The sequence below is a fragment of the Poecilia reticulata genome, linkage group LG22, assembly GCF_000633615.1.
Source record: "Poecilia reticulata strain Guanapo linkage group LG22, Guppy_female_1.0+MT, whole genome shotgun sequence".
In the NCBI taxonomy this organism is placed as follows: Eukaryota; Metazoa; Chordata; class Actinopteri; order Cyprinodontiformes; family Poeciliidae; genus Poecilia; species Poecilia reticulata.
The window spans coordinates 21,426,704-21,443,912 of record NC_024352.1 but is presented as its reverse complement, the minus strand read 5'-3'; the positions used below and the strand labels follow the sequence as shown (position 1 = coordinate 21,443,912).

Genomic DNA, 17,209 nt, shown 5'->3' with positions numbered 1-17,209 from the left:
AACTGAAATCTGACTTTGAAGAACGTAAAAACTGTAATTTAGGGATAAACAATTAATCGTGATTAATCAATTACTGAAGTAAATGTCAACTAATTTAGTAATCGATTAACAAACTAACAAAAACAATATACTTTGCCAGTACAGAGTTGACATCCAAACGTGAATTAAAATCTGACTTTGTAGAATGAAAAAACTAGAACTTAGGCTTAGGGATAAAACGATTAATCGTGATCAATCTATTATTAAAATAGTCACCAATTAATTTAGTAATTGGCTAAATGCTATGTAGCATATACAGATTCATAAAAATGCCATTTGCTAAAAGAACAACACAGTCAGAGCAGTCAAAACTGTACAAAAATGTGCACATTTTATGGGTGTAACTAACAATTATTTTTCGATTATTCTGACGATTAATCGAATAAAAAATTTTTCACATTCTGCTGATTTTTCATTTAACCTAGGTTTATTTTATGCAAGATTCAAAATATATTAAAACAATTAAAATAAATGATCATTCCTTTTTATACGAGAAAAGTCCAATTTTATTGTCAAAATGCAACATAGCAACCTTTAATGCAACCTTTAATGAAAACCCAGAGAACATTTGTTACTAAACATGTTATTGTTGTAACTTTTCCTTTTAAATCTAATCAGTGGGTCATGTTTCAACATGAGGAGACGTGTCCGAACAACAGTTTTACGGAGACGTGTCCGAACAACAGTTTTACACTGACCCAATTTCCCAGACTGCTTATTATGTTACATTATCTTGTGGTTTCTTTCTGTTTCAAAGGTGTTCGGTTTCGTTCCATCTACTTGCAGAAACACGGCTGCAGGCCAAAATAGCATGCAGACACCGGCTGCAGAAACTCACAGATATAGTGAAGTTATTATGCCAGTCGAGGCCAAACATACCGTAAGGGGCATTTATAGTTGCGTAAGCATTCCAAACCTGGAGTCAACTTACATTGGGGAAGTTGCCAAATACTGAGTGAAACAAGCACCAAATATTATAATTAGACAGGAAAACCTGGGCCAGTTGCATAACTAAATAAATGATTACATATTAGATCATAAAGCTCCTCCTTGTCAAACCCAGTCAGCACTTTTCCGTCTCTACAGATACGTCGATTTATGCTGAACGGACAACATTCAGCATAAAGCTTAAACAATACTTATCTCAACACTCAACACCAGAGTATCGATAAGGTAAAAGCTGCAGAATAACAGAAATCAAAATAAAAATATACTTTTAAACCTGTATAAAATAAGCTTAAGTGGTTACATTTTTTTATCTGTAAACTCCAGTTAACGATGAATTGATTACTAAATTAGTTGACAATTACTTAAATAATTGATTCATCATGACTAATCGGATTAATTGTTTTATCCCAAAACCCAAATTCCAGGTTTTTCATCGTTCAAAATCAGATTTCAATTTGCCCCTTTTCCAATAGATGTCTACATCTAAACACTGCACTTGGTTTGTTTCTTGTCTAATAGTTACAGTTTGAACCAGAATTTTAATCGATAAAATAATCGATCACTAAAATAATCAGTTGCAGCTATATTTTTTTTGTATAGTTTTTTTCATAATTACTGGTCTGAGTATGTTGCTCTTTCAGCAAATGGAATTATTTTGGATCTATATACTCCAGTTAACAAGTAATTGATTCCTAAATTAGTTGACGATTATTTCAATAACCGATTAATCACGATTAATCGTGATTGTCTCATCCCTAAACTTAGGTTACAGTTTCAACATCCTTCAAAATCAGATTTCAATAGGCCCCTTCCAAATAGCACTGTTTACTTGTCTAATATTTATAGTTGAAACCAGAAGTTTACATACACCAAAACAAAACAAAACATTTTTATCTCACTGTGTGAAGTTAAATCAGACCAAACTTCTCTTGTTTTAGGTCTGCTAAAATCATTAAAATTATTTTTATTTGCTATATCTCACAATAATGACAGAAAGAATATGTCAGAGATTTATTTATTAATGTCTTTATTCAGATGGTAATATACGTTTCCTCAGAAAAGGTCAAATGTTTCTGGGTTTCTTTCCTCAAGCTTCTCGCATTAGTTTGCTGGAGTTTTTCCCATTCCTCTTGACTGAACTGAGTAACTGGATCAGGTTTGTAGGCCGCCTCACTCACATTTTCAGATTACCCCCATAAACTCTCTCTGGGTTTGAGCTCAGACCTTTACAATCGCCACGCCTAAACATTCACTTAGTTATTCTGAAGCCACTTCATAGTCATTGTCATTTGGAAGACCAATATGTGGAAAAACTTTTACTTCCTCGCTGATGTCTTCAGGTGATTCTTCAATATTTCCATATAATAATCTTTGAAGTGCCTCCCACAGCATGATGCCACCACCCCCATACTTCACAGTTAAGTTAGTACAAGCATCCATGTTTTTCCTATAAATATAACGGTGATTATTATCACCAAAAAGTTCCACTTTGGTTTCATCAGACAACAGGAGATGTCTACAAAATTGAATGTATTTGAAGATTTGTTTGTATTTGCAAAGTTTTACGCGTGACCTTAAAATACAGTTAGTTGCAGGTATTAAAATTAACTACGCCTTTACTCTCCACTGGATTAAATTAGTACAGAAAGAAACATCTTTCATCGTCTCTTACTGGGGAATCCATCAAAAGTTAAAGGTAAATGGAAACATGCAGAGTAAATTAGGGCTGAAACGATTAATCAGATTAATGGCGATGAACAGATTAATGAAATAACAGTAAACACAGACTCAAAAAAGATTATTTGCTGAAAGAACAACTTACTCAGAGCAGTAATTAAGCCAAAACTTTACCAAAAACATATACATTTAGCATTTTAAAATTAAGAAAAGCCTTTGTCTGTAAATATCTTCTACCCAAAACTTGTCTAGTAGCAAAGTTTCAGCTTCGCCTGGCTCAAATTATTTGAAAAAATTCCCTATTAAGCACTTTTTTGCTATCCATCTACTAATCAGTTAATCCAAAAATAATCAATAGATCAGCTCTACACTGTACTGATATCAAGTCAAAAAGAAAGGGCTGAGCTTTTCACATGCTGATATTAAAAGTATTTTATAGCTGCAGAGGAATGATTAAGCGTTCAGTAAGAGAATGCCGTTATTGCATTTTAAGCAATAAAATTATTTTCTTATATACAAAAAATAATTTACTTGCATCTTTTAATGTTTTTCTAATATTTTCATTAAAAACCTGCAGAATGTTTAAAGAAATTATCTGATTAATCAATTAATTAATCAGAATAATTGATTTCTAAAATAATTGGTAGTTGCAGTACTAGAGGAAACACATCTGAGTAGTTTTGTTTTCTAGATCTTGTTATCTTTCTACTCTAGGTGATAATTGGAAATATATGCAGGAATGCAAACAACTTATTGAGTTTGTGGCGACCAAAAGTTAGCCTGCTTTAAAAGAAGCCATTTAATTTCCTTTCTGCTCCTGGAAACCATTGGGAATCTGTTCTGGGGTGTCTGAGGCCAGCTGTTTCGGAGCAGCGGTGATGACTTGCTGTGACGTGCTTTTGCTTTCTGTTTAGCCAGCAATGTCAGCGTGATGAGGCCTGCTGGACCCGAATCTCTAATTCCACTGAGGCACGGCTTTTAATCTCCCGCTTACACAACACAGAGGGCCCGTCCAGGGTCTGGCCTCTCCGTAAAAACAGGACTGTGCAGCAGTGGGGAGGGGGTCATCACCCGCTCGCAGACACATTTCGTAGGCAAACTGACCCCGCTTTAGAGTTCATGCTGAAGCTCAGCAGAAAAGTCCGGCTAAATGCTGAAAGCAGAAACGTCCGATGACGTCTTAGCGCGTCCCAGTGGGACTAAAAAGCAGAGTTGGGCCTTAGTTCTGATGGACAGAACAGAAAACAGGCGAATGGCGGTGGGAGAGGGGAGGTCAGGGATCAATATATTTCCAGTTTTGATGAAAAGCCGCTGTGGGGCTGAGCTGTGCCCAGAGAGGAAGACCACAACCTTTCCAGACCTCATCAAGCTAGCACCACTGAGCTTTTTCTGGTTGCTAAAACAATCTGATGAACCATTTATTTTGTGTGTGAATGAGGCAACAGACACTTTCTAAAAGAAATAAACAAACACAATATCCAAGAGCATTATAGAACACGTAAATTATAAAATATAAAATTAAATTGCTGATAAAGAGTTGTAGTCTTTCAAGGAAAATATGATTTGAATTGAAGATAGTGCTTTAGCATTAGCTTTCGACAAATATTGTGTTGGTGTAGCACTTTAGCGTTAGCCTCCATAAAAACCTCGTTGTTATTGCGTGTTAGCACTTTAGCGTTAGCTTCTGATAAATACCATGTTAGTGTAGCATTTAGCAGTAGCCTCTTCAAAAAGCTGTGTTGGTATAGCACTTTAGCTATTGTATTGATATGACATTTAGTATTAACTTCTGATAAATACTGTGTTGTAGCGTTTTAGTGTTAGCCTCTGTAAAAACTGAGTCAGTATAGCACATTAGCATTCTACTGAATTCTGTGTTGGTATAGCACAGTGACGCTAACCTATACCAATGTTGTAGGCAACACAACATTGTGTATAGTGTTTTAGCGTTAGCCTCTGTAAAAACCATATAGCTATAGTAATTTAGCTTCTACTAAATACTGTGTTGGTGTAGTGCTTTAGCAGAACTAATGTTTATGATTAGTGCTTCAGGGTTAATGCAACAAATTTTTAGTTAGTGGTGCCCACCACTGCTGTAGTGACAAATTTCAGTTGTTTATCTCCGTTTATCTCAGATAAAAATAAAGTTTACATTCAATTTGAAAATCAAGGTTTTAGAGTCTGGAGGAAATATGAGAACATGAGACTTGGATGAAGGATTTCCCCTGAAACCATAAATCCTCCAGGAAGGTTGAGCTGGGATCTCATTAGGCTAATGGGATCTCGTCAATACTCCAGAGTCCAGCAGGAAGAAGACTGCGCTCCGTGATGGTGATGGAGCTCAAGAGTAAAAACTGGATCAGTAGCAGGTTAAAGCGAGCTCTGATGCTCCGCAAGCAAACGATGTCATCATCTAAATGTTATAGGGAGAAGGTTCTGTTCCACTGGGTCTAAATCCACAACAAACCAGGCCTGAAGTGTTTTAGTGAGTCACTGTGCAGAGTGATGAGTAAGGCTGCATGTCACAGAATAACTTCCTTCTTCACAAAAAGTAAACAGAAATGGAGTGGCGTCAGATTTTAGAGGCTGCAGGATTCCTCTTTTATTTTTAGTAAAAGGCCACAAAACATTTCTCCCACTAACTCCAGACTCTGACGTTTGTTTTGGTTGTATTTACCCAGAATGCCCTGCATTATGGTCCACTTCCTGCTTTTGGAGTGGCCTCTGGTTTGCTTGCATCCATATATACATTCAAACCACACCAGACCAAACCAAGGTTTTCAGGTGGACCAGAATTTGCTTTTTTGGTCCACATCAGTTTTATTACACATTCACACCTCCACACACGAACCGGACTTTCTAGGCAGACGAACTGGAGTTTGATTAAAGTGGATTGAACCAGGCTGGGGTGAATGCAATCAGACAAAAAATGCATCATGGAAAGGAAAAAATATATAAAAGTTGCTCTGGACTATTAGCTGCATACCTATGAAAAAACTGTGATTTATAGTCTGGAAATACAGTATATCAGATTGGTAAATATCAGTTATCGACCATGTCAGCACAATTAATATCAGATATTGGCTCAAATGTTCATATGTGTATATCCCTAATAATAATTAATAAAGTTAATCATTTGCTTTCAAAAATCGCATGGCACTATGCCTGTAACGGTAACAAATTCTGTTGGACGATAACTTGTCCCAGAAGTTATTGCGATAAATGATAATATTGTTGTTTTGAGACCATTTTAAAGTAATTTAAAGGTAATGAAAGAAAAATGAAAGAAGACGTTCTTAAAGATCAATACAATTTAAATTCTAATTAATATTTAACACTGGAAATGGGAGACATTTTAAATATCCAAAGTAAATAAAACAAATCTAATTATGAAGTCTCTGTAAACAAAACTGTCCTTCAAAAAATGGCGAGATAAGACCAAAGCACCAGAATGAAGACTTTTATCATCCAGGTTTTCGTAGAAAGAGAGGAAAAGGAAAAACAATAAATCATGCAAATGAACATTTATCATGCGATTGATTGCTTCATTGCTTATTGCTACAGGCCTACATGGAATTGACAGTATTGTATTCCTTCAGTATTTTCTATTCTTGAATTCTTTTGTTTGCCAGTGTTGGAGACATCGATACTGCAATTCAATATATGATGAAGTCCTAGTGTTAAATCTCATTAATCACCTGATTCTCACCAAAAAAAAAAGCCTCTCAGAAGCCAGAACCCGCCCACAGGAAGCCTAACGCGGTCGGAGATCATGGCTGTTAAACCTGGCAGACTCCTGAGACTTGGTTTTTCAGCCTCCATGCTTATTTAAACATTTAGAGTAATGATAGAGGCCAACTCAATAAGTTTCCTCAGACTGAAACAATAGAGTCCTCTCTCTGTGAGTGAATATCGGATCAAAGCCGGCACAGTTAATCTCATCAGCTCTGACATGCCGACCAGCTGATGTGTGGATGACGGATGGATCCACGCTCTCAGGAGCTGGAGGGGCAGCAATAAAGGGACGCAAACGCAAGCAGGATGCAACAGGAAGATCTGAGTGTTTCCGATAGTTATCCAGAACTTTTTTTGTTTCTATCTGTGTCGGTCCTGAGGGGATCAAAGTGGACGGCTTTCCCACACTCGAAATGGAAACACAAAATGAGATCCCCGGGGAAGCCAGATTTGGCAAAGACAGGGTGAGACCAAACCCACAACCAACACCCCGGAGCAATAAAACCTACTGGATAATACTGGGACTGAAACGATTAATCAGATTAATCAGGTTAATCAGGTTAGTCATGACTAATCGATTATTAAAATAATAGGCATCTAATTAAAATAATAGGCCTCTAATTTAGTAATTAGATGCCTGATTTAGCATCTAATTACTGTTTTTGTTAGAAAAAACAGTAACGTGACACTCATTAACTGGAGTATACAGTCTCAAAAAAGTCCATATGCTGAAAAAACAACATACTCAGAGCAATAATTAAGCCAAAATTATACAAAACATACATACAGTTTTAATTCAAGATGAAGAAACCTTTGCCAGTAAATTGTTTTACAGAGAACATATCTGAAACCATCTGCACACATGGAGATAGTCAAAAATAACTGGAGATCTGTGCAGGGCTGAAATGATTAATTGTAATTAATTGATCATTTAAATAATTGTCAACTAATTTAATTGTTAACAGGGTCAAAAAAGACCACTTAATGAAAAAACAACATAATCAGAGCAGTAATTAAGCCAAAACTGCACTAAATACATACACATTTTGCATTTAAGATAAAAAAAAACACCTTTGTTTGTAAATGTTATTCCCAGAAGTCCTCAAGTTGTAAAGTTTCAGCTTCACCTTGTTCAAATTCTGTAAAAAAATAATTTCTATCCAATTATTAGTAGCTTAATCCAAAAGAAAGTCAACAGATTAGCGACTGTGTTGATGTTTAAGTCAAGCAAACAGGGTTGAACTTTTCACAAATTGATGACAAAAGTATATTTCTTTTTTCTTTGTAGCTGCAGATGCTACAAATGATTAAGCATTCACTATAGGAATGATATGTTGTTTAGGCAATAAAATGTTTATTTTCTTATTTAAAAAATGAAAATTATGCTAATATTAGAAATACATTTGAAAAGTATATTTTAAAAGTATTTCTAATAGTATAGAATGAGCCTAAGTGGTTTAATGAAAATGTTTTACTGAGATTAAACCGTTTAATCGTCAGAATAATTGACTACTAAAATAAATATTGGTTGCAGTCCTGGTTAATATTAACAAGTGAGAGTAAATGATCTCAATTGCAAATCATTCCCTTCCTGATTCAATCAAGTTTTTTTGGTTTATTTCTGACTCTGCTGATGATTATTTTCTCCATTCGTCGATTAAATTAGCAGCAGAAAAACAGTATAAAACCAACAAACCGTGTTTGTTATGTTTTATTAGGCTAAAACCAAACATGAAGATGGTAAACGAGCTGCTTTAAGGATTTATTTTCCAGGGTTTGGCTTATCGTTCCAGGGTCGAGCTGTCACCGCCAGGGTCAGCTGCTCTGTCTCTCTCCAGGGACAAGGCCAGCTGATTAGACTGAAAGAGACAAATCATCTCCTCCCAGCTTCCTCTGAAGGCTGTCAACGCAGCAGCTGTGAAACCGGCCGTCTTTAAAGCTTCAAATGAACGGCGAATGAGCAAAACAGAAATGGGTTTTTATCTGCAGTAAACATCCTGCTCTTACTCCACTAACCCGGCGGCGACCCAAACTCTCTCTGTCAGGAAACGTTTCTGACACACAAAACTTCAGGCCTGACGAATCGAGGCAAAGACACGCCTCGTTTAGACACAAGGCTTTATTTAGACAAATAGTCATGAAAAAATACCACAGTAAATATTTAGTTCTTTTAGAAATACTTGTGATACTAACGATTAATCGATTTTTTTTACATCAATTTTAACCACTTAAGACTATTTTATACAATATTAAAAATACTTTAACTATGCACATAAATTAAAAATTTAAATAAGAAAATTAACATTTTATTGCCTAAAATGAAATATAACAGCATTTCTTTAGTGAACACTTGATCATTTATAGCAAAAGATGCATCTGCAGCTAAAAAATACTAATAATATTAGTCTTTTCTGCTTAGCGCTTATCTGTTATCTATTTTTTTCTAATACCGATTGATAATTCAGTAGCTAAAGGTGATGAATGAGTTTTTCTTTACAGAATTTGAACCAGGTGAAGCTAAAACTATCCCACCTGAGTAAAACATATTTACATATAAAAACATATTTACAGACAAAAGTTGTTTTTTCTCTTAAGGGCTAAATGTATATTTTTTACAGTTTTGGATTAAATGCTGCACTGGATATGTTGTACTTTCAGCTTTTTTTCACTAACCAGAGTCTGCATACTGCCGTTAATGATTAATTGATTACTTCATTAGTTGATGGTTATTTCAAAAGTCGATTAATCACGATTAATCTAATTAATCACTTCAGTTCTACACAATATTTTTTTTAAAAGCACATTTTCTACTAAGTAGTAAAATAAATCCCAAACATTTCTGCTACTTTCTAGTTTCATTCTTTTGCAATTTAAAAAATGAAAAACGGCCAAACTGCATTTTTTAACTACATTTATATTGTTAAACTTTTGTTAATTCTTTATTGCATTTGGAAGGCCAGGAGGGCTGCAGGTTGCAGATCTTTGGTAAAGACAATAGATTCAGTGGACAACAGGTGGATTAAACGTCAGTCTCCCATCCCAGCGTTTTGGACCCGCTGTCTCCCAGAAGAGACTCGGAAACAAAGCACCGTTTACTTTGGGACAGTTCCCAGAACACAAATCTTGTTGAGTCTTTTTATATAATCGCGACAGCGAGAAGAAGAAAATAACTTTCAGGAAGGGATGAAAACAACGTAGGAAACTCCAAACTCCCTCAAGAAGAAAAGAATGAAGATAAGAGTCGGGGTTCCAGCTCAGCTGCAGACTGGCTGCTGTGTCCAGTTAATCATTCATAACTTCACTCTTTACTTCCCTCAGTTTACCAGAATCTAATTACTGCAGAATATTTAGGAGATAAAGAGCATTCGCCCTTTCAACACCAATATTAGTGGTAATAATCTGTCAACAGTTTGAAGAATTAATGTTTTAACACAGATTAATACTCTCCACCTAATGAGGAGCTGCTTACACAACACACAGCAGAGTCAAATAATCAATTAAGTCATAAAATAAATAAATAAAAAATAAAAGTTAAACAAAAAGGTAGGGATCACGTACCTGCACAACTTCTATTCCCCTTTTCCTGAAAAAAAGAAAAAGAAAATGTCATTATTTTTATTCTAAAACAAGTCAAATACAATTTACTACTGTTCATAAATATCAATGTCATGTGAAGCCAATAAAAGTTACTAACTGAATGGTACATCAGGTACATTAATCACATATTCCTGTCATAGACCAGACAAGATAGCAGAATGATTAATAACCACATCCATTTTAAGTGTTAAGATGTTATTTGCTAAAAAAAAAAAAATTTTTTTTTAACCATTTCCATTTTTGGAAATAGTTTATTTCCAAATTATGTTTTTTCCATAATTTGTTGTTTCTTTTTTCTCCTAATAAATAAAAATCATTTGTCAATGAACACAATGATTGTCATAATCAATCATTGTGTTCATTTATATTTACTATTTCCTCTTCTCCGGAAAGGTACACGGGTAATTTGATTTTGACCAAATCATCATAATCATTTACTTTAGTACATAGACAATGTGTACTTTCTTGAAAAAAGAAAAAAAGAATTATCTTCTTTTTGTTTTTAAATCCAAACTTGCCAGGAGTTGGCCTATATCTTTGATAGGAACTAATGATCCATAAAAAACCCATCACTCAATCTCAGAACCCAACCAGAAGAGCTCACATTAGGGAAACAAACACTTAATCAACATACAATTAACTGCTGACTTATGATTTATTGGATTGAAGTCTTTACCATTGAGTTTACTAATAAGGGTCACTTAGATCTTTTTTTAGTGTTGTAGTTTGGCCGCCATCCAGCAGAGGCCGCTGATTAAGCCGAGCCATTGGTACAGAAACAAAGATGGCGGCCAAACCAGAACGGTAAACATTTGGATCCAAACAGAGCCCCTTCCAATGGGCTCACAACCTGTCAGAGGGGCCAAAGGGGTCGGGTGCATTGTGTTACAGGCGGCAGCYGAGGGAGGGGACCCTGGCGGTTTGATCCTCGGCTGCAGAAGCTGGCTCTTGGGACGTGGAACGTCACCTCTCTGGTGGGGAAGGAACCGGAGCTAGTGTGCGAGGCTGAGAGGTTCCGGCTAGAAATAGTCGGCCTCACCTCGATGCATGGCTCTGGTTCTGGAACCAGTCTCCTTGAGAGGGGCTGGACATACTTCCACTCTGGAGTTGCCCACGGTGAGAGGCGCCGGGCTGGAGTGGACCATGTTCCGCGCCTCCATTGAGGCTTATCGGAGCTGCGGCCGCAAGGTTGTTGATGCCTGTTGTGGCGGCAACCCTCTAACCCGTTGGTGGACRCCTTCGGTKAGGGATGCTGTCAAGCTGAAGGAGTCCTATCGGGCCTTTTTGGCCTGTGGGACTCCAGAAGCAGCTGATGGGTACCGGCGGGCGAAGCGGCATGCGGCTCGGATGGTCTCTGAGCCAAAAACTCAGGCGTGGGAGGAGTTTGGAGAGGCTATGGAGACAGACTTCCGTACGGCTTCGAGGCGATTCTGGTCCACCATCTGGCGTCTCAGRAGGGGGAAGCAGTGCAGCACCAACACTGTTTATAGTGGGGATGTTGTGCTGCTGACCTCAGCTCGGGACGTTGTGGGCCGGTGGACGGAATACTTCGAAGACCTCCTCAATCCCACCAACATGCCTTCTGTTGAGGAAGCTGAGCCTGGGAACTCTGGGTTGGGCTCTCCAATCTCTGGGGTCGAGGACGCCGAGGTGGTCAAAAAGCTCCTCAGTGGAAGCCCCGTGGGGGGTGGATGAGATCCGCCCGAAGTTCCTTAAGGCTCTGGATGTTGTAGGGTTGTGTTGGCTCACGCGACTCTGCAATATCGCATGGACATCGGGGGCAGTTCCCCTGGATTGGCAGACTGGGGTGGTGGTCCCCCTGTTTAAAAAGGGGGACCGGAGGGTGTGCTCCAATTACAGGGGAGTCACACTCTTAAGCCTCCCTGGTAAGGTCTATTCAGGGGTCCTGGAGAGGAGGGTTTGTCGGATAGTCGAATCTCGGATTCAGGAAGAGCAGTGTGGTTTTCGTCCTGGCCGTGGAACACTGAACCAGCTCTACACCCTCAGCAGGGTCCTGGAGGGTGCATGGGAGTTCGCCCAACCAGTCTACATGTGTTTTGTGGACTTGGAGAAGGCGTTCGACCGTGTCCCCAGGGGGGCTTTGTGGGGTGTTCTCCGAGACTATAGGGTACCAGGCCCTTTGATACGGGCTGTCAGGTCCCTGTATGACCGGTGTCAGAGTCTGGTCTGCATTGCCGGCAGTAAGTCGGGCTTGTTTCCGGTGAGAGTTGGACTCCGCCAAGGCTGCCCTTTGTCACCGATTCTGTTCATTACTTTCATGGACAGAATTTCTAGGCGCAGCCGAGGTGTTGAGGGGATCCGTTTTGGTGGCCTTAGGATCGCATCTCTGCTTTTTGCGGATGATGTGGTCCCGTTGGCTTCATCAGATCGTGATCTGCAGCTCTCGCTGGAGCGGTTCGCAGCCGAGATGAGGCTCAATGCCTCCAAATCCGAGGCCATGGTCTTGAGCCGGAAAAGGGTAGAGTGCCTTCTCCGGGTCAGGGGGGTCGTCCTGCCACAAGTGGAGGAGTTTAAGTATCTGGGGATCTTGTTCACGAATGGSRGAAGAAGGGAGCGGGAGATCGACAGGCGGATTGGGGCAGCGTCTGCCGTGAAACAGGCGCTGTACCGGTCCGTCGTGGTGAAGAGAGAGCTGAGTCAAAAAGCGAAGCTCTCGATTTACCGGTTGATCTCTGTTCCCACCCTCATCTATGGTCATGAGCTTTGGGTCATGGGGTGACCCAAAGGGTGAGAAGCTCGATCATCCGGGAGGGACTCAAAGTAGAGTCGCTGCTCCTCCATGTCGAGAGGAGCCAGTTGAGGTGGCTCGGGCATCTGGTCAGGATGCCTCCTGGACGCCTCCCTGGTGAGGTGTTCCGGGCACGTCCCACCGGGAGGAGGCCTCGGRGAAGACCCAGGACACGCTGGAGGGACTATGTCTCTCGGCTGGCTTGGGAACACCTTGGGGTTCCCTTGGAGGAGCTGGAAGAAGTGGCTGGGGAGGGAAGTCTGGGCCTCCCTTCTGAAGCTGTTGCCCCCGCGACCCGACCCCGGATGAAACGGAAGAAAATGGATGGATGAATGGACAGAGTCCAGTATGGGACGCAAACTGCACTTCATGCAGTTCTGTTTGAAATATAAACACACAACGAGCTCCTTAAGTTTCACTTTGAGTACAGTTTTTCTGATAGAGAGACGGCCGTTCCTCTTGATTCAAGAGAAAGCACAAGTTTTTAAGAAAATTGTCAATTAATTGTTAGTTGATCAATCAACTCATTAATTAATAACTTGCTCACACATTTGCAGGTGAGAGGAACCGAAAAGGGGCTGAGCCTTGGTACAAGCCGGTCCAGCTTGATTTACAGCGCCATGGTAACAGTAGCGTGGCCATTCACAGCTTTGCAACAATGCAGATATTTAATCCTGCAGCTGGCGGGTTTCATGTAGTGAATGGAGCCTCAGTTTCAACCCACCTCAGATATGGAGATCACTTCGCTCTGATGCATTGTTAAAGAGGCAGAGGGAGAAAATCTGGAGGAACCGGGAGAAAAGTCTCCCGTAAAAAAATTTATTTCCTCCGTTTTGTTTTTTTTCCCCCGTCACACATAAACATTTCAAATCATCAAACACGTTTTAATATCAACCCAAAAGATCACTTAGTTTACTAAAACCAACATGGCTACATGTAAAAAATTAGTTCCCCCGTTTTTAAATAATGTCAACAGTTTAATTTTGAAAAGAAGAGTTCAGTTTCACATCCAGGTTACTTTAGATTCAAATAATCACCAAAGCAGAACCTGTCTGACAACACGAAGTAGGCTTAAGGGTTTAAAAACCATCTTCTGAGGTGCATTTTCATTGACCATATAACTGCAAACTTTGACATTTCAAAATTAAATTTGCTTAATGGAAACACGGCAATTTAAAAAAATCTATTTTTGATCAAAGGTTTTAGCGCCAGAATGCAGTTTTTCATGTGACCCTAATGAAATTATTGTATCTTGCAAAACTACAATGAAAACACTTTTTTTTATCACATTAGTCCCATGGCCAACAACTGGATGTTACTACTGGTGAAACCATGAAAGGAAACAACAGGAAGTAGTTGGAGGATCATGTTTTAGAGACAAAGTAAACTTACTCACATGTGATTTTAATTGCGTTTCTTTTATTAAGGGAAACACCACAACTGCGAATTTGTATTTTTTTTCCCCAACACAGAAGGGCGTTCATGCTGGAAAATTTTCGAACATGGCTGAATTAAAACAATTCTTTATTCCTTATTTTAAGCTAAAGATTATTAGGAGCCACAGGTTGCAGATCAGGTTTATTACTTATTACACACACTGTAAAAAAGCAAAACTTTACCAAGTAACTAATATGTTAGTTTTGTCTTATTTTAAGTGCACTAACTTTCAAGTCACTTTTCAGCAAGTTATAAGAGCTTGTTTTATGCAATTAATTCCTTAATGTTAATTTTAAAAATACTAGTTCTACTGGCAGATTTTGTTTATTACAAGACATTTTTCCCTTGTTATAAATTAAATAATATGCCAGTTGAACAAGCACATTTTTTAATCAATATTAAGGAATTATTAAACAAGCTCTTATAACTTGCTGAAAAGTGACTTGTAAGTTGGTTTTGTTTTATTTTAAGTGCACCAACATCTCGGCTCAAAAACTAGGCCAAAGTATCTATTAAGATTTTGTGTTTTTGCAGTGCAGGGAAACATTTCCCATTTAATAAATGGAATATTGACTTGAAAACTGAACTCTGTATTTACTCAACCCTCAACCTTGCGCGAGGATAACGGTGTACCTGGTAACCGCCTGCAGTGATCTGGTGTTGTATTGACAGAAACAAGTTTAAATGTTTACATCCTGCAGCCGCTGTCGTGATTTAACGTGTGCGGGTTTGACCCGGTTTAATCTCATCAACCCTGTTAAAGCAGAACGCAGCGACCTTGTCAAGATTAGAAACATTTTAATCAAACATTCCGACTCGACTGCGCCGAAGGCCGTCGGATCCGCAGCGAACACCGCAGACAGAAAGCAGGCAGCTGCTCCTGACCTGCAGCATTCATCTGCAGCTGCAACAGACAGCACCCAGAAAAGACGAAGACAAGATTGGCTAAAACTAGAAAATCTTCCTGTGATTTAAAAAAACTGACTCTACTGCAGATATCCAAACACATCAGATTGTTATCAGTCGAATCATTTCCTTCCTCCTACAGATAAGTTGTTGCTTAACTTTCTCAGTTCAGACAGAACCTGAAGAACAGTTTCAGTGAGAGGCAGCAGTTAAACTGGTGACAGAAACATTTCAAACACAGTTTGTAGGTCAAAAGAGGCAAAACCTGATGCAAGCAAAACAAATCGAGGTGTAGAGCTGGCTAAGCTTCATTTCTAACATTGTTCAGTCTGTGTCCAAGGGCAGCATTGAGAAGATTAGAGTAAAATTGTAGCTATATCTTTTTACTCAAGTAAAATAAATTAGTCAAGTAAGAGTTAAAGTATTTGGTAAGAAAGGAAACTCAAGTAGTGAGAGTAACAGATCAAAACCTTTAATATTTCAAAATTGCATCATTAGATGGAGAAAAATATGAAGTATTGTGGAAATTTTGGTAACTTAAGCACCAAAATTAAAATAATTCATATAGCTAACAGAAATACAAAATAAAATTAGGCAAAACAAAAACATTTTCAAAATCAATTTCTTTCTAAATAAGACTCATGAAACTTTACCAAAGACTGCAGGTTTGTGTGAATTTTAGGTTCTTCATTCAGTGAAGTTACTCTCAGCAGGTCGAGTATCCAGATATTTTACTCAAGTAAAAGTAGCGATACTTCACAATAAAGTTACTCAAGTAAAGGCAAAATGTACAGATTAGTAAAAACACTCCTAAAAGTACATTTCTTCCAAAAATGTACTCATGTAAATGTAACTAGTGACTATGAGACTCTGAGTATTTGGTAAAAACTGAAGTATTGAGTTACTGATCCAAACAAACATTTAATATTTAAAAATGAAATAATCAAACAGATCAAAATATAACATTATGTGGAAATTTTTGGAATTTTAAAAGCCAAAATAAATTGTATAAATGACAAAATAACAAAATCAGGCAAAAGAAACAGTTTTTCTAAATCAGATTCGTTCACAGTAAAACTGCAGGTGTGTGTAGCAATATTTCATAATAATTTATCCAAGATTTAAAAATACAGTGTAGTAAAAATACTCCTAAAAGTACATTTTTCCCAGACAGTTACTCAGGTAAATGTAATAGTGGCTCCTCAGCGCTGCAGGGGGGATTTGGATGAAGGCAGAAGGTGTTTGTGGGGCGTTTTATGAGGAGATTAAAAATGTTTTTGTTGGATTACGTTCAGATAATCTGAGCTGGTTCAATCAGGTCAACACCGCCGCCGCAGGAAAGGTGAGAATACACTCAGCACTCGCGACCTGCTCAGCAAGCATCACCAGAGGAGAAAAATACCACTTCACGTGCCAAATATCATTTTTAGGAATCCCGCAGCTCAGATAAAGCCCTTCGGCCATGTTTGCGACATAAGATAATGGAGGCGTTGCCCTCCCCCATGGCAGCCCTTCCTTATTCCAACAAGCTGCATACTGAGAACTGACAATCAGATGAACTTATCTAAGAAAATCACAGCGCTCCTTGTACCAGTGAATGCACTGTTACTGGGGGAGACGCTCCAGAAAGACAGAGTCCATTAACAACGCACAAGAATCAAGCCTTGACAAGAAACTCTCCTCCTGTTGCTTCCCTCTGGATATTACCTTCTGACTTTCAGAATACTGCAGTTTAAATAATGGATTTAACTCCAAGCTGCAACGTTGGAACTGTTTACAAATCAGAGACGTGGCTGTAAATGTAACAGGAGAACCGGAGTGAGTCACAAGTGAAGACGGAGAAGCTTTGGGAGGGATTAAGCGGAAAATAAAGCGTGAGGATTTCCTCATGGAGTCAGGGCTGACTTCAATCTGCAGGCATTTAGATGGAAAAGTACTAAAATACAACTTCACAAGAGTGGAAATTAAAGAAAAAGTTATAGGTTTATTGTAAGAAAGGCCAGAAAAGCAGAAGGTTTGGAGTTATTCTTAGAATCAATTTGTTTGGTGGCAGCTAAAAGTTTAAAACACAACTGTGTCTAAAGAAAAATAGACAAAATTCATTTATTTATACACAAAGTA

The 17,209-nt window shown here is 38.5% G+C and overlaps 1 protein-coding gene across 1 annotated transcript in view; it reads right to left on the bottom strand.

Annotated features, from left to right (window-relative positions):
- The window catches only part of itpk1b (inositol-tetrakisphosphate 1-kinase b), a 45,087-nt gene that overhangs the window by 26,703 nt on the left and 1,175 nt on the right, over positions 1-17,209 (bottom strand). Inside the window, exon 3 of the mRNA XM_008400067.2 lies at positions 9,958-9,982. Coding sequence (XP_008398289.1) covers positions 9,958-9,982 — 25 coding nt within the window. The remainder of the gene's footprint in view (positions 1-9,957; positions 9,983-17,209) is intronic.